The following is a 23,584-nucleotide window of genomic DNA, read 5'->3' on the forward strand; positions in this document are numbered from 1 at the left end:
TACTGACGTCACGACAAAAATTGCAACGTTATGTGCTGTCTTTGTTAGTGTACACTGACTGGCTGACAGACCACACACTACTGTATGGAATGCGAATGGTTAAAAAAAAGACTCTCTTCCAGGTGTCTTTCGGCACCAATTTGGAGAAATTAAGTTAACATGAACATGGGCGTGAAAAGAAAGTTAAGAAAGTATGTTAAGAATCACCGTAATAAAATTACGAACTCATGCAGAGGGTGTTTTATTGAGTAGAGTGGCAAGAGTAATGCAGAGTTCGTGTCGTAGAAAACGAAGGACGGAGAGTCAGTCATCACTTAAGAAAAACAGAGTGGGTTGGGACCTGTAAATCCTAATAACCAATAGCTGTGGCATTTGAAATTCTTTTAAACAGGATTAGGAGTAAATTAATCTACGAGACTGTTTTCTCCCTTCTTATTGGCTATATTTTTGTGTGCATATCCAATTCGATTTTTATTATTCGTCAGAACCTCTTCCAGCCTACCCTGAAATTGGAATTCTTTAGGCGAGATTAGAATAAATTAATATACAAGACCTTGGGCGTGGTAAAGTATATCAATTGGAAGGATTTGACTTACTGAGTCTCAAACAGTAATTGAATCTTAAATCGGTCAAGAAATGGTGTAACTAAGACCTAAAAATTTGTTCTTGAAAAACTTTCAACCATTCTGAGTCGCTATGTCGCGGCTAAAAATGCGAGCTAGTATAAAGTTGATTAATATATTATTGAAAAGTCTGTCTGTGCGAGAAAATCAGTTCGGTTTTGTGAATGTTGATGTTTTTATACTTAACGAAGTATTAAGAGTTACTAGAAATACTGCAAGGACAGGAGAAAACAGCAAGTTAGTGACAGTTGAACGTTATATTTGTAAAGTTATTTATTGAAGTTAGCCAATCGTTTGTTGGTGTAATTTGTCGTTGAAGAAATAAAATTCCTATTATCACGTGACCTGAACCTTTAATATGATCCAACAGGACTTGTCCGGTACTATAAACGATTACAATAAATAGTTTTATATTCCTAAAGAACTTCTAGTTTTCAAGCCACGTATTCGCGTAGCATAAGAAATTCCTACTATATCAATTAAAAATATATACATGTGCCTAAATAGGTAGGGGGTTGGCCTTTGGAATGAGTTGTCTTCAGATGCTGTAGAGGGAATACATTTAAGTTAGTGTAAGAAGGAGCGTTAAGTATATGAATGATAAGGGCTTGCTTTAATTAAAAAAAAAAATGCATCTTAGAAGGTGGAACAGCCGAGATGGACCAGTAGGTTACATAATTTCATTATTTTGTTAATACAATAACAACGAATATGTTGTATACTTTAAAACACGTATAGCGGCACTGTCTTAAATTCTCAAATTGTGAGACGTTTAGTAAAATTGTTATTAGTACATTTTTCTTATTAAAATGTAATGTGTATCATTTGTAAATTATAAATTTGACTTCGCTGCATACTTATTTCTCAGTGTGATATGACTTCATATTACACTTTTCAACACTAGACGATTATATGAGATATTATCTACCTGTGGCACAAGTAGCACGATAAGCAAAACGTGTGGCACACTTGTCATTTAGATAATTTTACGTTATGACACACACTACGTATTTTATTTAGAATTTCTGTACACGTGACATGCATTAATAATATAATGAACATGTGCTTCAATATTTTATTTGTTTCTTTCTTAACATTGAGAACCTAAAAAATGACAAATACTAGAATTTTGGGATTCGATCCTCCGCTTTGGACAGAGTGGGAGAAATCCCATTGTGTAGCTTTGCACTACAAGTAACTGTTAAACAAGTTAGCAGTCCCATGTGCGTGACGTGACTTGGAGGTAGACGTATGCGCACATGGCAGTGACTCTGAGTCAGCTAATATTTTTTGTTGTTGGATCGAAAATGACATTACTTAATTATATATGGGAAAACTAAATCATGGTAAGAACCAAGTTTTATAACGAAGCAAACCAAGGTATAATTTGTACACCATTTGATCGCAATTTGAAGTGTGAATGCGTTCGATCAGTAAAATGTATTATTTCATATCAAAAACATTATATTAAAAACTGGTGTATGTGTAATGGTGAATATTAAGATCCAACTTCCATAGTTGGAAACTACAATATGTAAGGCTACATACCTTAACGTTTTTTCGCAAAATGTCACTTGAAGTCTTAACGAATGTTACGGGCTCGGCATGGACATGTGGTTAAGGCGCTCGACTCGTAATATGAGGGTCGCGGGTTCAAATTCCCGTCGCACCAAACATGCTTACCCTTTCAGTTGTGGAAGCGTTATAATATTACGTTCAATTCCACTATTCATTGGTAAAAGAGTAGCCCAAGAGTTGACGGTAGTGGTGATGACTAGCTGCCTTCCCTCTAGTTTTACACTGCTAAATTATGGACAGCTAGCGCAGATAACCTTCGTGTAGCTTTGCGCGAAATTCAAACAAAAAGAAACAAACGGATGTTACTTTGTTCTTTCGTAAATTGTTGTAGGCCTACGTTACAAATGACAATAACTTTATCGCACTACACATAAATATCAATTATTTATACAGTGTAACCCGTGTGCTTGACAGCGAACACAAATCTAAGTACTTCACTAAACAATCTGACTTAATTTACTCTTATCTTGAAATAACACTTACTCTATATCTTTTGACTTTTAACTCGTTCAGCAACTAGCTTCTAAAAGCTTCACGGGACTTAGTATTTATATTCTACACCTGTTTTAAGTATTTCCAGAACGAACATGATCTTAACGTTATACATCCTTAAGTTAAAATGTAAAATAAACGTATTACAACATTAATAAACATAGCTTACAACAATTTTTTTTCTCGTTGTTTTTTCTTACATAAGGTATTTCTTCTATTCTCTCCAAATATATCTGCAACTGATTAGTGTGCCAATTGTTTTTCATTGCTTCTCTTATAGCAGTATTTAATTGTTTTTATGTTTGATTTTCGCTACACAGTGTAAAACTTAAAATAGTTTACTTTTCTGAAAACAAAATCTTCGAAACTTGTTGCTTTATCAGAATACGTAATTTTATTAATTTAGAAGGTTAGTCACGAGGTTTATATGTACAATACACTTGCTACTATAACTTGATATATTGTATTTCTTTCATACTGTTTTGTACTTAACGCATTTTGTTACACTTGTATCTCTCTCTCTCTCTCTCTCTTTAATACTAAAGTTTGTATGCATTGCAGTTTTAAGGCAGGAGATTTAGGCCCAGGAACTATTGTTGGATCTGCAGCGTTCAATCTACTTGTCATATCTGCTGTTTGTATCGCTGCATTACCGCACGGAGAGACAAAGAGAATAAGATCTATCAATGTGAGATGCAATTACTTTACATTTGATTTATAGTTGGTATATCGTATATTCGATAGTAATTTAATTTATTTAGTGGCTATATTTTGTTTCTTGTTTTGTTTTAAAGTAATTATTATATACTTGTTAAAATTTGAGCGTTGCAGTGTACAATTTTAAATTTTCTGCAAATTTTAAGTGTCTTTTATACAAGTTGTAATAGCTTATTGAATATATAATTGAAATTTTTATTAGTTTGAATACAATATTGGTTTCGAATATTTAGATATTTTACAATTTGAGACTCAAAATAAAAATCATGATTACTTGTTCATTGGGTTCTAATTGCAAGATAAATGTGTTTATTGTGATTGCTTATTTAAAAATATGAAATGTATATTTTGTGTTATTTTCAATACTTAAAAATGCAATATTGTCCTTCTCTTCAACCCAAAAAACCCAACAAAAACACCCAAAACTTTCTTGTCAAACGGGTAGTTTTCTGCCTTAAAAGAACTTTACAGCAGTTAGAAGTTTGTTACCTGGCCAGATAAAGGTGTAATTTTAAACAGTTCTGAATATTTTTTTATTATTTTGAAGGGCATACATATTTACTGTAATTAGTTCTTATCAATAATGTTTATTGTATACTCTTTTTGTCTTTACTTAGGTGTTTGCTACGACATCATTTTTCAGTGTGTTTGCATATATTTGGTTACTTATATTGGTTGCCGTCTCGCCAAACGAGGTGGAGTTGTGGGAAGCCTTAGTAACTCTTCTCTTCTTTCCGGGACTGGTTACATTAGCTTTTTTGGCTGACAAAAACTTCTTTATGGGAAAGAAAAAATCTCAACAAAAACAATTTGAACTTCAGTCTGCAATGGGTGAGTATGGATAAGAGTGCAAAGTTTTTAATAATAATAAAACACCAATAGTGAGTTTTAAATCTAAGAATATCCAGTGAGCATACTTACGTTCCAAAAGTGAGTGAAATAAAGGTTCAAGGTAAGGGGGGGGGGAACCCAACAAACTCCAACAATAAACACGTAAAAATATATATTTATCTAATGTGTTTTGCGCAATACTTCAAATACATTTAGAAACATGTTGGTGCCTGCTTTAAGAAAAACTGTCTTATCATATACATAATAAAATTTTGAGATTTACAGAGGCTAAATGAGGTAGCCATAGATATAATACTCTGTATATCTAATAATATACAAGCTTTAAGTTTTACACAATAGGGTACTTCTGTTTAATTGTTTAGATTTTGTCATTGTTTGCATGAAAGAAGAAATTCGGTTTTCTATTTGTGATTCTTGTAGGTTTGTAGTTTGTTAAAATCTTGCTTTTTAATAAAACATTTTTTTTACACAATTATAAAATCTAAACTGTACCTAGTCTCAAAATTACAATAAAACACAACTGTACTGTACAGGGTGAAAAACAAAAACATGATGTAAGTTGCATTATTCAATACTATTTAAGCACAAAATGTGTATATTCTGCTCTGTTGTATAGGATGTAGCATAGATATAAATATCTGCTTTTGATTGTAGCTTCTGTGAACCAGATGTTAGCCTTGACGCAAATGTAACTTCCGTTGAAATCATAGTCATTTGTTCAGTTTTAAATTACTTTTTCTTTCCATCTAACTAAAAGAAACCATCACTCTGAAAAGTTTTCATTTCTTTGCATTGTTTATCATTTTAAACTTAGAAACAAGTAACAGAATAAATAGTCATTATTATTTGTGCATAGTTTGGATTGTCTGTAATCTGTAAATGCATTTCATTGTTAGTTTAGAAATGAGTTTTCTTGTATTTTTATTATTAGTAGTAGTAATAAAGAATTTCAATAGTTATTAAAATGTTTTATTATAAGAAAGTTATCCATGATGTTTTTTATTGTCAAAACAAATTTAACTAGGAGGTAGCATTTATTCTCACAAACTACTAAACTGATTATAAATATAATCATATATTTTCCTGCTAGATCAACCTGGCCAAGGCTATTTTCCAGGAGGCAGGTTAGATAGAGATTCTTTGAACAACTTTATGAAGGTATGTTAATCCACCTTGACATTCTTGAAATAAAACAATTTCATATTTCTATAGTACCTAAAGTACTAACTTTCTCCTGTTTAGTTGTTTGTTTGTTTTGAATTTTCGTGCAAAGCTACATGAGAGTGTTAGCCATCCATAATTTAGCAGTGTAAGACTAGAGGGAAGACAGCTAGTCATCACTACCCACTGCCAACTCTTAGGCTGTTCTTTTACCAATGAATAGTAGCAAAAAAACATGAAAAATTCTGTGGCAGGTATTTAGTTTTAAAGGAAGATGGACTTCTCAAATGGGATGTTCAGGGAAATTTATGTCCCCCTTTGCCCTGCTCAAGATAGAATTTTGATGTATGCATTGAAAATTTGGATTAAATTCTCCTAGTTTTTGTTTCATATTGGATGATCGTGAAGATTGGCATAGTGAAGGTAGTTTCAGAGAAAAGCAGCAGAAAAAGTCTGGTCGATTCAAGGCAATGGAGAGAAGTCAATCCAGGCTGGACTGAAGAACAACAAAAAGAAGCAAGTCAATGATATCACTCAAATGTTCAATGGTCAAGGCCATGGGGTGGCTGGGATCTGTAAATCCAAATGACTCAGAGCTTGCTGGGGGAAGAGTACACTGAGAAAAACCACTTTAACAAGACAGGTGTCGAATATTCTATCTGTCCTGTGCCCAGTGCTGTAATATAAAAAAACCCATGAAATAACGACTAGTAAACCAATCATTATATTGTGTTCTGTGTTACTTTATGATGTCTTTGAGGCCAGATATGCGTGGTACGGGGATATTATTTTGTGTGGGGTGCTTGTCATGGTATTAATTTGGCAGTTAAGGAGTTGTCTCTGCATTTTCATAGTATTTGTAGGCTGTTGTTGTAAGGCAATTTGTGAGAAAAGGTATGTTACAAATTTCGTGCATGTGTTTGATAGGAGTGTATTTAGGTAGTCTTAGTGCCATTCTTAGGACTTTGTTCTGTTGGAGTTGAAATTATCTGGCTGGTTTTTTGCATGTTGTATGTGATTTGAGCACTGTACTCGATTAGAGGATGAATGTAGGCTTTGTAAATTTTAATGATAGTGTTAGGTGTGCATCCTTTGTCGTTTCCTGTTATAAGTTTTAAATGATAGATTCTATTACTAACAGATTTATTGACAGTTTTGAAATGTTGTGTCGAGGAGGATCGTGTGTCAAATGTTGTGTCGAGGAGGATCATGTGTCAAATGTTATTCATAGAAATTTGACATGAGCTTAATTTAATTACATTGTTTCCTAATTTGAAATTTATTTTTTCAGGTTTTTATGATGCTTATTAACTCTGTGACTAAATGCAATGGCAGTGGTTTTGTATGGATTTAATAGGACACTCCAGTCGTTGCAAAATTTGAGTATAGCTTTAAGTGTTTTTTATATTCTGTTGCTTGCATTTGTTGGGTCTCGCAACACACTCCAGACAGCTATGTCATCAGCGTAATGTGAGAAATATGTATAAGTCCAGTCTGGGAAAGTTATGTTGTTCATAAAAATTATGTATAGTAGAAGAGATAGGACAGACTTGGGGTACACCAGCAGTGATATTAAATGTCTTGGATGTCAGTGCAGTTAGTTAGGAAGTTTGAGATACATCTGATGATTTTCTGGTTAGTATTTAAAGTATATAGTCGGTATCTAATGGCATTGTGCCACACTGAATCAAAGGTTTTCTTAACATCAAGAAAAACAGCAATAGTTGTTCAGTTATTATTGAAAGACTTGCATATAGATTCTGTAAGTTTGGTCAAGTGATCAATTGTCTGTCTCCTTTTACATGAGGAGTTTTGTATTTCAGGAATGAGGTTATTGGTTTTGCAAAATAAAAGTAGTCTTCTTAAAATTGTTCTTTCCAGAAGTTTATCAATGCAGCATAATAGACTTTTTGGTTTGAAATTGTTGGGGTTATAGTTTCCAGTATATGTTTTTGGGGTTACAGTTCTTTTCACCTTTTTCAAGATGTCTGGGAAATATCCAGTGAATAGAGGTAGGTTCATTATATTAAGATGTTGCAGAAGGTTAATGGATGCTTTTTTTAAGATCATGTTTCTGATACCATCATCATCAGGAGAGGAGTTTTCAAGTTTTGAAAGGTTAGTTTTTAGTTCCCCCATTGTTATTAATCTTCTGAACGTGTCATGAGCAGTTGGTAGAGTTGTGTTGTCGGTGATATTGGCCAGAAACAGTGGAGTGTATAAACTAGGTCTACTTAATACGTGGTTGTCTATATTAAGTTTCAGTGACTGGTTGAATGTTGGTGAATTGATGTCTGCAAATGAAGTTGAATAGCAGCATTGACCATCACATTATAATGCCCCCATGGCTGAAAGGGAAGCATGTTTGGCATGATGGATTCAAATCCATGACCCTTGGATTATGAGTTGAGTGCCCTAACCATCTGGCCATGCTGGGCTGTTTAGTTGTTAGATGTTATCCATTTAAACAACGATTGTTACTGAGTTTGTGGGGAATTTCATGTATATCTTTACTTTATTTACTAATTTATGCCACTCGTTTATTCACAATTATCATAAAATATAACATAAAGGTTCTGCTGAACACAAACAACTATAAGTTGTCAAGGTTTTTTTCCCTTAATGCTTGTAATTACTAAATTCATTAAATAGTAAGTGGTTTGTAGATAAGTGACAATTGATATCTTACTTATGGCTTAATTCGATAGTTACTTGCTATATTACTTTAATGTCTATAGTATAAAGAACCAAGTAATTTTTTCAACTAATTTTTTTTAGCTCTTTTGCTATATTGTATTAGTGTTATGTTGCAGAAAATAGTAGTGTATATACTGCAAGTTATGTTTAAACATTGATTTTAACACATTATGGCCTAAAGGATGTAAATATTGTATGGTCATATTATTGAATAAATCAAGCAATATTATACAAGCCTAGTTCACAGTGTAATTCTTAAATTCTGTCATTTGGGATTTATACTGTATGTGCTAATTTGTGGAATAGAGCATGAGCACCCATAGGTGCTCTAATGTTGTTTTTTTTTATCTCCTTTACAAGAAAGGAATAGACCTTCTGTAAATTAATATTTGCTTATTATCAAAACTTGACTCACAATTTTTATAACTTATTTTTCTTTACAAATAAAATTTTTAATGAAGTGTTTCTCCTTTTATTTATTTTGTGGAAAGAGGGTGAATGTTTTGTTTTTTCTGTATTTACCAAGTCTATTAATCACTTCAAGATTATAATGGTTTATTGCCTTTTTCTTAAAAGGAAATAAAGAAACATCCTGACCTGAGTGATGAAGACGCTGCTTGCTTGGCGGCAGCTCGACTGACGGAGCAACATGAACACAGCCGAATGTGGTACCGAGTTGGAGCGGTTCGAAGCATAAGTGGTGGCAGGAAAACAAAACCTCGTTTGAGTCATAAACTCCATCAGGTATGATATTTCTTGATGACGAGAAACCCATTTGAAATAAAATATCTCAGAACGGCCCCTTGTAACCTGAAGGTGACCTAGGAAGGTCGAAACATTGTTCTCTCCTTATCAGTAAGTGTTAATACCCATACCAGCATGTATGATATGTGTTATATTTGCATATACTGTGTAAATTTATTATCTGTTGTTGGATTTTAAAATGTAAAATGTTACTTTTAGTTGTTTGTTCATTTTTAATTTAAGGGTTAAACTTGTAAGGAACATAACAATCACGGTAGGAACTTGTCTGTTTGAGCCTTGAGCATTGGTTTCTTAGTTTAAATAAGAGTCAAGTGTCTTGTGTTAGAACCCTAGTCATGATAGATGTCTCAACATTTAACTGTCAGTATGCTTAATTTTTAGCTTTTTACAATATAAACTGAAATTTTTTATCACTTTTAAACTTAAAGCAATATTTCTGGTTGTATTATCCAGAACAATATACAATTATAAATGAAAATTGAGTAAAACATGCTTTTTATTTTGTGAAACACCTTTAAGTTTGTATTTATGCATTTGCTAGAAACCATTTAAATTAAGATATAAATTGTTTTCTTCGTATATTCTAAACCTAACTTCGTTAATTTTCAAATGTTTATATTTACACTAATTGTACTCGGTCATTCAAATTAATAATACATTGATAAGATAAGGTATGTTTAGAAGTATTATAGCATGGTGATCATTAGGCTTAAACCAGTAATTTTCTGATTCTCTATTTTAATCAGTTGCATTGTGTTAACCCTTAAACTACAAGGTTTAATACCGTTAAAAATCTCAATTGATTAATTTTCGTTCATACTAGTATCTGCATGTTTAATTTACCTTGTTTTTTATGTACCTTATTGAAAATCTTTGTTTGTGATACGTGTAGTAGAAATGTTATAATTAAAATTATTTTAAAGCTTCTTAATATATGTGTAAACATTACTTTTTCTTCTGCCATGTATTGCAAATAATGTCTTTATTATAAGAACTCAAAGTGTACAGTGAATATACATTTGCAGGAAAATGTTTTGAAAACCAATTCAGTTTTGTTTCTGCTTTTACCTTTGTCTATTGTGGTTACTATACGAACAATATCTATAGAAGTATAGAAGAGACAAGTGTCTTGTGTTAGAACCCTAGTCATGATAGATGTCTCAACATTTAACTGTCAGTATGCTTAATTTTTAGCTTTTTACAATATAAACTGAAATTTTTTATCACTTTTAAACTTAAAGCAATATTTCTTCATTTACAAATTCAAAATTAAATCGTAAGAAGTTAAGAATTTCAGAAACGTTTGTTTGTATCTTTTTGCAACCTCGTTTTAACAAAGTATAGCTTCCACACAATAATTAATATTTTTTTTGTTCATTTAAGTTGTGAAACACTATTCATATTTACCTTGTTCGTAAATAGGCTCTTAATCATTTCTTTACATACTAGTTTTCTTCTGTTGGATATAGAAATAACCTTTTTTCGTTATTGGTATCAGGGGAAAAAAAAGCTTTAAAACAAATTGTGAATTTGATGACACATTGTAGCGAATAATTTTAATTTTACTTTTTTTTATGAGGTTGTTGGTGCTAATAACGAAGTAAAACCTAAATATTCAACTAATTACAAGAATAATAGTAATGATTTTTTATTTTTGATGTGTTAGGGAGTGGCCCGGCATGGCCAAGCGCGTAAGGCGTGCGACTCGTAATCCGAGGGTCGCGAGTGTTAGCGCTAAACATGCTCGCCCTCCCAGCCGTGGGGGCGTATAATGTGACGGTCAATCCCACTATTCGTTGGTAAAAAAGTAGCCCAAGAGTTGGCGGTGGGTGGTGATGACTACCTGCCTTCCCTCTAGTCTTACACTGCTAAATTAGGGACGGCTAGCACAGATAGCCCTCGAGTAGCTTTGTGCGAAATTCCAAAACCTGTGTGTGTGTGTGTGTGTGTGTGTTAGGGAGTCTCGTATTGTATAGTGCTGTTATCTGTAGATATTTTAAAGCACTATTAACGCTAACAATACAAAATATAAATAAATTTCACTTTAACAGATGAAGGATATTTAAAAAAAAAACTTGAAATATGTCGAGCAAAATTACATAGCCATATTGGTGTTATTGTTTAAGTTGTTTGTTTTTTAAGACGAGTGATTACAAACAAGTTTGTTCTGGCAGGTATACCAAACAATTCTAGAGAGCGAACAGGGCAAGCAGTTGAAGACTGTGGCGCCACATGAAGACAGAAGTGTGGCCATCATCGAATTTAATGCTGCCACCTGTGCTGTTGTGGAAAATGTTGGGCGTATTGCAGTTACTATTCGCCGCCGTGGTAATATGTCTAATAAGGTATCTTGCAGGTGAGCTTATTTTACGTGTAATCAGTTCGGAAAACGCAAATGTGTACTACTTTTTAAAAATAGCATGAGATACTTTGAGTCTATTCTTAAATTGTTTTGGAGTTTGAAAAGATTTTGAGAAATTTAAAGAATACTAAAAGTGTTTAGGATATAATAAAGTTAAAAGTCGTAGTACGTGTTCTATTTCCCGCGCTATTACAGCGGTATGTCTACAATTTACAACGCTAAAATCAGGGGTTCGATTCCCCTCGGTGAGCTCAGCAGATAACCCGATGTGGCTTCGCTATAAGAAAACACATACAAACACACTTACGTGTTCTTTTGTTATAATATATATATATATATATTGTTCTGAATGGACATATCACACACTGAAAATATACCCATTTATTGACAACTTCAATTAAATTCGAGTGTCGTAGAAATATCTTTATTTATTTTTTTACCATATTTGTATCACCATATTATATGACAGTATTTGTTTGTAAGTTTTGTGCTACGTCATTGTTACTAAATAAAATTTAAAGAAATGTCCTTAGTTTATGATGGTGTAAGTACTGTGAACGAAATGCACACGTATATTGAAGTTAAACTAGCAAAAGTTTCTATTTTTAACGCCTTATTTATTATACATTCGATTTTATGTCTGGAAGAAAAAAAATCTTCACAAACTTGTTTTAGAAAACATTAAATTCTAATACAAACTTAAGGCACAAGAACATTGATTACGTTCTGGTAATTCTAATTTAAAGTGCAAGGAATTTGCAGTATTTTAGTGTACATCGTAATATCAATACAAGATAATGTTGATTTTCATAAAATTATCGTTTTCTGAGAAGTGTTTTCAAGAGCGTAAAGTATTTATTCTTACTTGTTTTTGTAGAGTTGACACAATAGATGGCACTGCCACTGCTGGAGAAGATTATATTGCACTCAAGCAAAGTATAACTTTTGAACCAAACGAAGAAGAAAAGAAGGTTTTTGTGGAAATCGTCAATGACAATCAGTGGGAGCCTGATGAAACATTCTTTTTAAAGTTGATGGTCAATGAGGAAGACCGAAAAGAGGCTGCTTTGGGAAGAACCTGTATTATGGAGATAACCATTTTGAATGATGATGGTACAGTTTGTGTTTTTTCTTGCAGTGTTTTTTTGTTAATTGAACGTGTTAAGATCACATTTTCTGTTTTGAATATAAATAGTGTCATAAATTAGACGTAACTGGTCTACTTTTTTGTTACAGATAATCAAAGTAGTTTTATCTAAATGTCCTTTTTTGAGATAGAAATTTAAAAACTTACTAATGATTCTTAAATTAAAAGAAACATGATAAAGACCAAACATTTACCTGCCCTAGAATAAAGAGTAGGAGACAGGCCTTATTTATTATGGTATGAGGTAAAGGATTTTATATTTTTACAATTAAGTTTAAAAAGAGTTAATCTAAAGGAGACATCTGTATATCAGTTTGATAGAAACTGATATTTTTTAAATACATTACTATAAAGTGTGCAATTTCAGTGACTTTGATTAATAAATCTTAGCTGTTTGTTGGAATGAGCAATAACATTTATGTTAAACAGAGATAAAGATGTATTTGTAGGTAGTCTAAAATTGAAGGGAACAAAAACCAAGACAATCCTACCTACCTCTCTCTCTCTCTTGCACATACTAACTGACTAACTAACTATTAATGACCCCTGGTTTCACCAGTAACAGCATCAGGTACAAACAGAAATGTTATGTACCACGGTTTATATTTGTTTAAACAAGGAACCACAAGTGACCTTGACATGCAGATAGAGGTAAGAAAAACAACATTCTTAATATGCAGCAGCAGGTGTTACAAGACTGTTCACACTAATAGGAATGTGACCAGCTGTAGGGCTAACAAACTTAATTGAACTTTGATTCAAAGAATACTTCTTGCATGTATTACAGTAAACTTTGGGTTATTTCATGGAATTACATCTTCATTCATTAGCAATATTGCTAAAATCATCGATAACTTGTATATTTTTATTTCATTTCTAAAGAGAATTGTATACATTAACAAAGGTGTTCCTTAGGCAATTATATTTCAGAAACTAATTTTTCTCTTTAACCCATTCTTTTATTTGATACTACCAACCAATAAGTGGAAGTTTCAAAGGTCTTGGAGTTGTTAATTACTTTGAGAAAAAAAATAATATTCAGATTTTTATTAATATTACATGATGACAAAATTTAGCTTGTCCTTTTACATTGGTCAGTTGTATAGTTTGACATTCAGTTAAACTATTTGCTAGTGTGTTTACAGCTTTAGTTTTATAATCTTCAGAATTGTAACACAACTTATTTATTGTCCACTATTTTTACAATCTATTTTTTTTTTAATCATATCTTGAAATTTCAAGATTTTAAATCAGAAATAGTCAGGAATAGAATACATTTTGTCTTCTCTTCAGAACCTGGAATCTTGCAGTTCAAACGTAGAGGAATCCTAGTTAAGGAAAACGCAGGAATTGCATTTATCTCTGTCATTAGAAAGCAAGGTGCTGATGGTATTGTGACAGTTCGTTGGCGCACGATTGATGAAACAGCACTGAGTGGGCGAGACTATATTGGTGGAGAAGGAGAGCTTCATTTTGAACATGGGGAAGTTGAAAAATTTATCGAGATTCCGATTGTTGATGACTTCAATGCAGAAAAGGATGAGCATTTTGAAGTAGAGATATTTGAAGCAAAAGGGGGTGCTGTAATTGGCCAAGTCAACCGGCTGACTGTTACAATCACCAATGATGATGGTAAGAGTTGCATTCAAATAAATTAAAAACAGTAGGACAATGGAAAGAATGCATGGGGTTTGCTGAAGTATCAAGAGTCTCTGTGTAGGGTTAAGATTTGTTTTGGCAAATTTATATTAATATGTTATCAATGTTTTTAAATTAATTAAATTATTCCTTAAGGAACACTTCTAGTGAGGTGTAATCTGTCATAACATGAGGTTGGTTTTATGTATTACAACCTCATTTCTAATTTATTACCTGGAACATTTCCTGTTGGTATGAGGAAAGCTTTGAATGTTTTCAAAATGTTGCATTTTTTTTAATTCAGAAGGTAATTCAAAAAACATTTAAAAAACATTCAAAGTGTCTAGGTTCATCTGTTGAAAAATAAAGCCAAACATAAAGGAGCTTCTCTTTATTTGAATGGTTGCTTGGAACTGCTTTAATCATATCACATGTACAGTAAACATTTTCAACTCTGTAAAATGACAAGACTAGAATTCTCAATTCTCTTCTATTGTTATCTTCAATATTTTTCAGAATCCTTGTTTGTTGTTGTTTTTTTTTAATCTCAATATCAAGAAATTAAGTAATTTTAACAGAACTGCCTGTTAAGGTATAACAAAAGAATGTATTGTTGGCTGAAAACTGTTGTTACATGAGCCTATATATCAGAAAACAGTGACCTGCACAATGAGTATAGCTACTGATTTGGAAAGTCTATATAACTATGAGTTATGTATTTGAACAGCTGACTTAATGTTGTGACTTTGTACTACCATGTTGTGAAGTATTTCTATCTTGGAAGTAGCCAAATTACAAAACAAGTTTTATCTTAAGTTGCAATTTACATAAAGAAGCCTTTAGTATCATTAATATAAATAAACATTGCCTTCTTTATTTCTTTTTATTAACCTGTTTGTAATGTTTGTTTAAACTACAATGTAAATATTAACTACAATCAAAGGTTTTGATTCTTGGATGTTTAGTGCCTTGAGAAAGTATCAGTAGTAATGATCTTAAATCAAGTATCTTATTTTTTATAGTTAAAGAATTAATATTTTGAGATACAAGTGATTTTAAACAAAATTCTGATTATTGTATGAACGTAGATTTTAATACCATAATGGATCGGTTAATGCTGCTCACAAATGTTAACGTGGATGCTTTGAAACTTCATTCTGAGAGTTGGGTAGGACAGTTGAAAGATGCTATGAATGTCAATGGTGGAGATTTGGAGAATGCAACTCGTGTGGACTATGTGATGCATTTTCTAACATTTGGTTGGAAGGTATGTGTGTAAGTTGTTGGTTGATAAAAGTTTGAAAAATGAAAAAAAAAAACCAAAACATTATAGAATCTATTGAAGCATTTTTAATTTTAAAGTTTATTTTATTAAAGTTAATAAAATTGAGATTATAGAAATACAACTGAAATATGTAACACATTGATAGATTTATCATATGGTGGAAAAATAGAAATTGGTAAATGCACTATGTATTTCATTCACCTTTCATGTTCTTAGTTTTATTTGTTAGGTATATAAGTTGCATGTACATAAGATGATTAAATTGAATATAGAATATTTGTAGTTTTCACATCTTGAAAGGTTAAGAGTTTGTTGTACAGTCCAAACATTCACTTGGTCAAATGGACCATAACCAGAAATGTATGGAAAAGTTAGAATATTATTAACGTTATATAACGTTTGTTATAGTTTATTCATTCTTGCATATTCTAAGATATTTATGGAACAACAGACTTGGAAAGTATTAACAGTTTAGATTCTATGGAAGTATGATTACATATTACATTTTGGTATACAGTGAACTATAGAGGAAGATATCCATAATCTAAAAATGTTCATTTTTTTGTTGTTCTCTTTGTGCTAAAAACAATGCCAGTAAATGTAAATAATATTAAAACTTGTGTTGACTCTGTTAGTTAAAACTGCCAACAGTATTGGTTAAAAATAGAACCTTTAGTAAATTATGTCATGTAATTTTTGTCAAATTTAAATTTAAAAACTGCTTTTTTTGCTGTTTTTCAGATTATTTTTGCATTTGTACCTCCTACCTCTGTGCTTGGAGGTTGGGCATCATTTTTCTTCTCATTAGGAATGATTGGAATTTTGACAGCTATAGTTGGTGATCTTGCTGGCGTATTTGGCTGCTTGGTAGGACTAAAGGACACAGTAACGGCTATCACTTTTGTTGCTCTTGGTACATCATTACCCGATCTTTTTGCTTCCAAAGCTGCAGCACAACAGGAAAAATATGCTGATAATGCAATTGGCAACGTTACTGGTAGCAACTCTGTCAATGTTTTCTTAGGGTTGGGTTTACCATGGGTTATTGCTGCAATTTACTGGACTGCAAAGGTACAGTAGCTGTTCATCTTAATAATGGTTGTAATGAGATTACTGTTAAAAATTTTCAAGGAAAGTTAAGGAAAACGAAATTACCTTGGAGCCATGAAATATGTTTGGAAGGATATATTATTTGTAATAAAACTAAAATTTCGTAACTGTAAAGCTAGTTGTTTTTATTAATTTTCTTGTAAAAGTATGTAACTTCATTATATACATGTTTGATAAGTCTGTTAACTATCCTTTAACATTCAAACAATTTTTTGAGTTGTTAAGTTTAATAGAAATAATTTGATATCTTAAGTAATTCACATATTTGGACTTTGAAAGATTTCTGTTATGAATCATTTAAATCTTTCTTTCATAATTTCATAAAAAGTTAATTTTCTGATCTGTACAAATGCTCATGTGTCATTTCCATCTTGGTAAATCATACTTAATCTAAATATATCAAATGTTAGAGTAATTTTTTTTTCTAAAACCTACGTTTTATAAACAGTGTCCTTGTATATTGTATATTACAATAACTTAGATGATTGAAAATGCAGTTTATCAATGTATGTTATTAGTTAAATGTCATGAAATGATGGGAGTAACAGTTATTAGTGTCCTTTCCCAAATCGTTTTAAATTAAAGCTTATACGATATAAACAGTTAAGTAGCGCATGGAGAAACATCTATATATTTCATTTTATTATCATTCCCTCCATTTAAGAAAATTAAAATATTAGATTATATACAAGGGTCAAATATAAATATTTTGGTCACTGTTGTAACAATATATCGTTTTTTGTGATCAAGGAGTTTAAGTAATTATAATTGAGAATATTTAGAAGTGTGGTTGCAACAGATATGTTGGTCCAATGAAATCCTTAAATCATTTTATACAACTTATGCGATGTTTTGCCTGCTATTGGTTGTTATATTTTTAGTAACTATTTGTTGCTTCTTAATTTCAGGGAGAACCGTTTGATGTGCCGTCTGGATCTCTCAGTTTCAGTGTAGGAATATACAGTGCCACATCTGTGATATGTATTCTTCTTCTGATGGTTCGTCGATATTCAAGTTTTTTTGGGAGGGCAGAACTTGGGGGTCCAATAAATGCTTCCAGGGCATCATTTGCAATTCTTGTAATTTTGTGGTTTTTGTATATTTTGCTGTCCTCGCTGCAAACCTATGGCTATTTTAACTAGAAGTGAACTTTGTTCTGTGACGTATACATATCACTGTTCATGCTGATGTAATCTTTGTGACACTCGCAATAAAAACAAAAAAATTTGTTTGGTTTACAGTTTACTTTCACGTGCATGTTAAGAGACGTTCTTAATGGCAAAAAATTGTTTTCAGTTACCTTTGTCTCTGTGGTAGTTTATGAAAGGCAATATTCTAAAAAGCTTGAGTACAAATATATTTGTGTCTGAAGGGAAAAAAAAATTTTGATTTCTTTATTAGTAGGAATAAACACAGTATTCTGTTATCATGGGGGAAAAATGTAAGATTCAAAATCACGAGTCTATCGTACAAAGAAGGTATCTTTAACTGATTTGTTTAAATTTAGTTTCAGTGCTGTAATTGAAGTGATTTTTTTTTTTTAATACTGTACTTATACCTTATGAAGGTCACTGTTCAAAGCTGCAGAGTATCGTGTCTTTACAATAAACTGGATTTCAGTTATGAAAGTATCTTTGAGAGGACTTAAAAATTTTCTTGTTGGTTAAATAAGTTATAAATCAGAAATACCTTGTGGTAATATCGTTGCATGTTCATATGCATGACTTATCTGTTACTTGCAAGAACTATATATGATCTTGTGTTTCTTACGTTTTTTATATATATTTCATCTTGTTAAAAATTCATTTCTAATACAACAAGATGACCTTAAAATAAAACTTTCAAGTACTTAAAAATGTTTATTGATTTTCAGCTACCAGTACCCAGAACATTGGACAATGTGTTTGTATTATATTAGTTTCTCATTGTGACCATGTTTTTGGTTTAAGTGAAAGAAGATCATCTATAGATTGATTGATAAAATATGATTGTGTTCTAACAATGTTTATAAGATAACATTATGTTGAAAAATTAATGTCGTCTACTTTAAATATTTTAGAATTAATTCTCTTATATCTTTAATGATTTCCTGTGTTAGTGAGTGATTAGAACATGTAGACTTGGACTGTGTTTTATTTACGATTATCCATTGAACCGGTCAGTGATCTATATATGGTGGTAAAAACGGTATATCTCCAGATATCTGGAATCTTCCAGAACAATTCACAGAAATAATCTCAAAACTATTTCATAATGAAATAATCTTTTTGGGGTGTCTTTTATACAAAACATTGTTCTTTGGCTGTGTACTGAAAAGTAAATAAAAATTCAAACTGCTTTTTAGTCCTCATTCTGCTCCTATAAAATACACATTGAGGTTAATATGTACATGATTATTCATCTCTTCATAAACACACGATTCTACATCAGGCCTCGACGTCACGGGAACACAATGCATTTGAATTTTCAAGGAAATATTTTTCATAGTAGTAGTCCTTGACTAACTATGGTGATTACACGATGCGAGAAGTGGGTATTTTTGTTCAAATAATTAATATAGTTAACCTTTTGTTTTAGTTGAATCAAATAAAATCACTATTAATTAAAGGTTTCCATATAACAGGCAGCATGAATGTCATATTTATTTCATTTATAAAGAAGATGAGAATCTGTCCAAACTGAAGTTTTTATGCAAATATTGCCTTCACAAGAACCTTAGTTACAGATTTAAAGTAAAATATTTAATGGTCTTGTTAATTTGTATGACAGCAACACTATAAAAAATGATTTTAAAACAAATATTAAGAATAAATAAATGTTGGGTATATGTGAGTAAACTTCTCTATTTGGTAATGCTTTTAAAGTACATAATCTTGCATACAGGGTTTAAATTGACTGAAACGAGGAAAGAATAATAGCAAATGTAAGTAAAGAATTATTTTGAACTTAACAACGTACACTGTTATATATCCACTGATGAAAACAGGAATATTTTACTCTTTTATTAGGCTAGGTGACGTGAACTTAAGAGTTTAGTTGGAAAATATAACGTTCTAAGTTGAGTTCTGTTCTCTCTCTAGCAAACCCCCGTTAGTACAGCGGTAGAGCTACGGACTTAGAATGCTAAAATCAGGGGTTCGATTCCCCTCGGTGGGCTTGGCAGTTAGCCCGATGTGGCTTTGCTATAAGAAAACGCACTCTAGCCACAGATTCACAGGTTTCAAAGCTAACTTTTATCGTCTTTGAAGCCTTGTAAATTTTCTCAAACTTGTCACAGTCGAGTTTTTGTGACTTTTTATCATGTAATTAGAAGAAAACCGTTTAATGTGAGCTTGAGGTTAATTAAACGGCAGGAGACCAGTCATTTCGAAATTTAATTTAAAGTAGTGCTTTCAATTCTTCTTCGAAGCACGCCGCCATGACCAGGTAGTTAGGGTATTAGACTCATAATCCGAGAGTTGCGGGTTCGAATTCCCCGTTACACCAAACATACTATCTGTATTTGTAGAGGAGTTATAATGCGACGGCCATTCCTACTATTCGTTGGTAAAGTAGCCCAAGAGATTCCTACTATTCGTTGGTGAAGTAGCCCAAGAGATTGCTGTAGGGGATGATGACTAGTTGGCTTCCCTCTAGTATTTCACTGCTATATTAGGGACAGCTATTGAAGATAGCCCTCGTGTAGTTTTGCGCAAAATGCAAACCAAAGTATTCTTGTAAGCATTGTGGACAAGAAATTACACTTCTTGTTTCAGACAAACCTCACTAATACTGAACTATCTTTAGTTATCTTCTGCACTGTGAGTAGGAATGTAGTTGGAGACGATCTTGTTGGGTCACTGTCACTGAGTGCCACTGGTGAGTAGCAGCATGGTTCGCTATTGTTGAGTACCGCTGGCGAGTAGCAGCATATATCTTTTAACTATAAACGTTTATTATTATTATTCAATAAAATAACTGATAGAGAAAACATGTTTCACGTACACTTAAACGTTGTTAAAGTAGGAGAGAAAACGATCTTGACTTTGTTTGCTTTAAGGCTACACAAGGGGTCATCTGTGCTCTGTCACCGCGGTTATCAAAACCCAGTTTTAAGCGTTAATAGGTGGGGTGGTAACTGATATTTTAAAGGAAGGAGATAATCCCGTTAATTTAAGCACCTTCTATTGTATTGGTAATTATTAATTTTAAATAAGGTATTTTCGAAAATATTTAGATGTGTTATTTAGGATTCGCCTGTGCGAATTAGTAGAATTAAATAAAAACACAACTTACATTAATTTTATCAATTATGTGTATATCGCACGACTTAGGTTCATGGTATCAAGTGTATGTATGTGTATTTTTCTTACAGGAAAGCCACATCAGGCTTTCTGATGAGTCCATCGAGGGGAATCGAATCCCCGATTTTAGCGGTTTGAATCCGTAAACTTACCGCTGTACCGGCGGTGGACCTATCTAGTGTATATATATATATATATATACACAATTTACATCCATTCTTTTACATAAGAACAAATAACATTCGTCTTTTCAGAGTATGCGAACACTGCTAATGTTCGTTTTCTGAAGTGATTAAACACTACTAGTGGCCGTTTTCTAAAGTGAACAGACACAACTAGTGGTCGTTTTATAAAGTGAACAGACACAACTAGTGGTTGTTTTTCAAAGAAGACGAAGACTGCTGACGTTCCTTTTCTACAGTAGACAAGTGATTCTAAATTTAGTGTTTTAAATAGTCAATAATTGTTAATAATTTCATTTCAGGCACATCGTACTGCTATATTGAGAATAAAAACCCCAAACCGACGAGATATTACAGTAAACACTATCCATGATAACACTAACTGTGGGCCTGGCATGAACAGGTGGTTAAGGCACTCGACTCATAATCCGAGGGTCGAAGGTTCGAATCCCTGCCACACCAAACATGCTCGCCCTTTCAGCCGTAGGGGCGTTATAATATGAGGGTCAATTCCATTATTCGTTGGTAAAAGAGTTGGCGGTAGGTGGTGATGACTAGCTGCCTTCCCTTTTGTCTTACACTGTAAAATAAGGGACGGCTAGCGCAGATCAGCCTCGAGTAGCTTTGCGCGAAATAAAAAAAACAACAAATAAACAGTAACTGTGTTTACCCACACTAGCCGGCTGTAACTAATAATAAAGATTTAACTTTCGTTTCGCCAACAGACGTCCATTCTTGTATTATTTATTCTTACTATAAATATTGCTAATGTTTCTTTTCTAAAATAGGTAAGCATTGCTAATATTCCTTTTTTTATTGTAAGCAAATATTGTTAATGTTAGCATGCAATAGCAATAGCTACTTAAATTTGAAGAGCTAATATTTGTTTTTAACCTACCTAAGTTTGAAGTGTTTATATTTCTTTATTAAATTACTTAAATACGAAGTGCTGATAGTATGTATTTGTATTCTGAAGTAAAAAGAACAAATAAAGTATTTAAAGAACAAATAAGTACTAGTATTTGTTCTACAGAACTATAAGTATTAGTAGTATTTATTCTACAGAACTATCAAGTACTAGTATTTCTTCTACAAAACTATAAGTATTAGTAGTATTTGTTCTACAGAACTACAGAGCTATCAAGTACTAGTATTTATTCTACAGAACTATAAGTATTAGTAGTATTTGTTCTACAGAACTATAAGTATTAGTAGTATTTATTCTACAAAACTATCAAGTACTAGTATTTATTCTACAGAACTGTAAGTATTGGTAGTATTTGTTCTACAGAACTATCAAGTGCTAGTATTTGTTTTCTAAATAATGTAAGTTGTACTAATATAATTTTCTAACGTTTACAAGTCATCCAAAATTATGAACAATCTAGAAAACAACAACAAACGAAACATTTTGTTTGTTTCTTTGCATTCGAATTTTTCACAGAGGTACACATCTGCCTAATGTCGTTTCTATTTTTGAACTGATAAACTGAAGGAAAGGCTGCTCGTCAGCAGCACCCACCATCAACTGGTCGATTACTTTTTTTTTTTTTTCAGTGAATAAGGGCCTGACTTAAAATTTATTGTTCTATAAAATTTTACCTAGAATATAGATAGACACACGCACACACGCGCGCACACATACATATAAATATATAGTGTAACGGATTTACTGTTATACATTTATTTTAATAGCTGTGTTTGGTTCAGTTTAATGCATATAACGTATATTGGTAAGTGTGTATTGCACAAGTATCGCCTTTTTTCCAAATTTATAAAAAATTCTTGAGAGTAAGAATCAACAATATATGCTTTATAAAAACACTAGCGTACCCTCGTATATTGTTGAACTTCCTAGAACGTCGCCTAATGAGTATAAAAGCTAGCTATCGCAAGACGCTGAGAAATAGTAATAGAATATTGTTGGTTAGTAACGGTGAGTATACTATAAGCCTCGGTATCTATAATTATGATTAACGCTTATTAATCAGAAAACTACAGATGTTTGACCAAGAACGTTTATAGATTTCGAACATTACAAACTTCAGTGAATTAACTTAAAATACTAGTGTTTCTATGAAGACATTAATTGTTGTCGTCGGTGAAAAACTCCCATATGAATAATAGAGCTAGTGAGCATTCCCGTCAAGTGAAGTGTATCTGTGTAACTACATAAGATTAATTCGTTCCTCGTGAACCTGGATCGTCGATAAAATATTTACTTCTAGACCAGATAGAAGACTCAGTATAGTTTATAAGTTTGTAAAACTTTTGCATATAAATCATTATTTGTAATAACCATTATTATAAATTGTTGTTTGTATCTTAAAATATATTTGTGCTAAGAAAGAAAATTGTGTGTATCAATCTTGTTGGTAAATATCATAAGTTTGATACATGTTAACATTTAATTAACTTTTAAATTTAAATTCAAATTTCTGGTTATTTAAAATTGTCATACACGAGGTACGTAATATAATGAACCGGAGATTTATCTGAGATGAATTATAATACGTAACAATATATATTCACTGCAGGATCACATATGAAGTTTATGTCGAAATGCGCTGACGTGGCAGCGAATGCTCATGCGCTGCGGTATAATTGAAGCGTGGGTGTATGGAAGCTTTTATATTAAAGCAATTGCTCTATTACTCTAGCATTATAGATAAAATAGTATTCATCATTAACA

General features: G+C 32.1%; 1 protein-coding gene across 4 annotated transcripts in view; it reads left to right on the forward strand.

Annotated features, from left to right (window-relative positions):
* LOC143239580 (sodium/calcium exchanger 2-like) overlaps nt 1-18,764 on the forward strand; it is a 58,453-nt gene extending 39,689 nt beyond the window's left edge. For all 4 annotated transcript variants that reach the window (XM_076480781.1, XM_076480780.1, XM_076480783.1 and 1 more), the window contains 10 exons: nt 3,255-3,381; nt 4,028-4,241; nt 5,353-5,420; nt 8,697-8,864; nt 11,060-11,241; nt 12,125-12,360; nt 13,688-14,026; nt 15,121-15,299; nt 16,059-16,388; nt 17,336-18,764. In XM_076480781.1, coding sequence (XP_076336896.1) covers nt 3,255-3,381; nt 4,028-4,241; nt 5,353-5,420; nt 8,697-8,864; nt 11,060-11,241; nt 12,125-12,360; nt 13,688-14,026; nt 15,121-15,299; nt 16,059-16,388; nt 17,336-17,569 — 2,077 coding nt within the window. In that variant the 3' untranslated portion in view covers nt 17,570-18,764. The remainder of the gene's footprint in view (nt 1-3,254; nt 3,382-4,027; nt 4,242-5,352; nt 5,421-8,696; nt 8,865-11,059; nt 11,242-12,124; nt 12,361-13,687; nt 14,027-15,120; nt 15,300-16,058; nt 16,389-17,335) is intronic.
* Nucleotides 18,765-23,584: the final 4,820 nt, after the last annotated feature.

Source organism: Tachypleus tridentatus, chromosome 13 (genome assembly GCF_004210375.1).
Source record: "Tachypleus tridentatus isolate NWPU-2018 chromosome 13, ASM421037v1, whole genome shotgun sequence".
NCBI classification, from domain to species: Eukaryota; Metazoa; Arthropoda; class Merostomata; order Xiphosura; family Limulidae; genus Tachypleus; species Tachypleus tridentatus.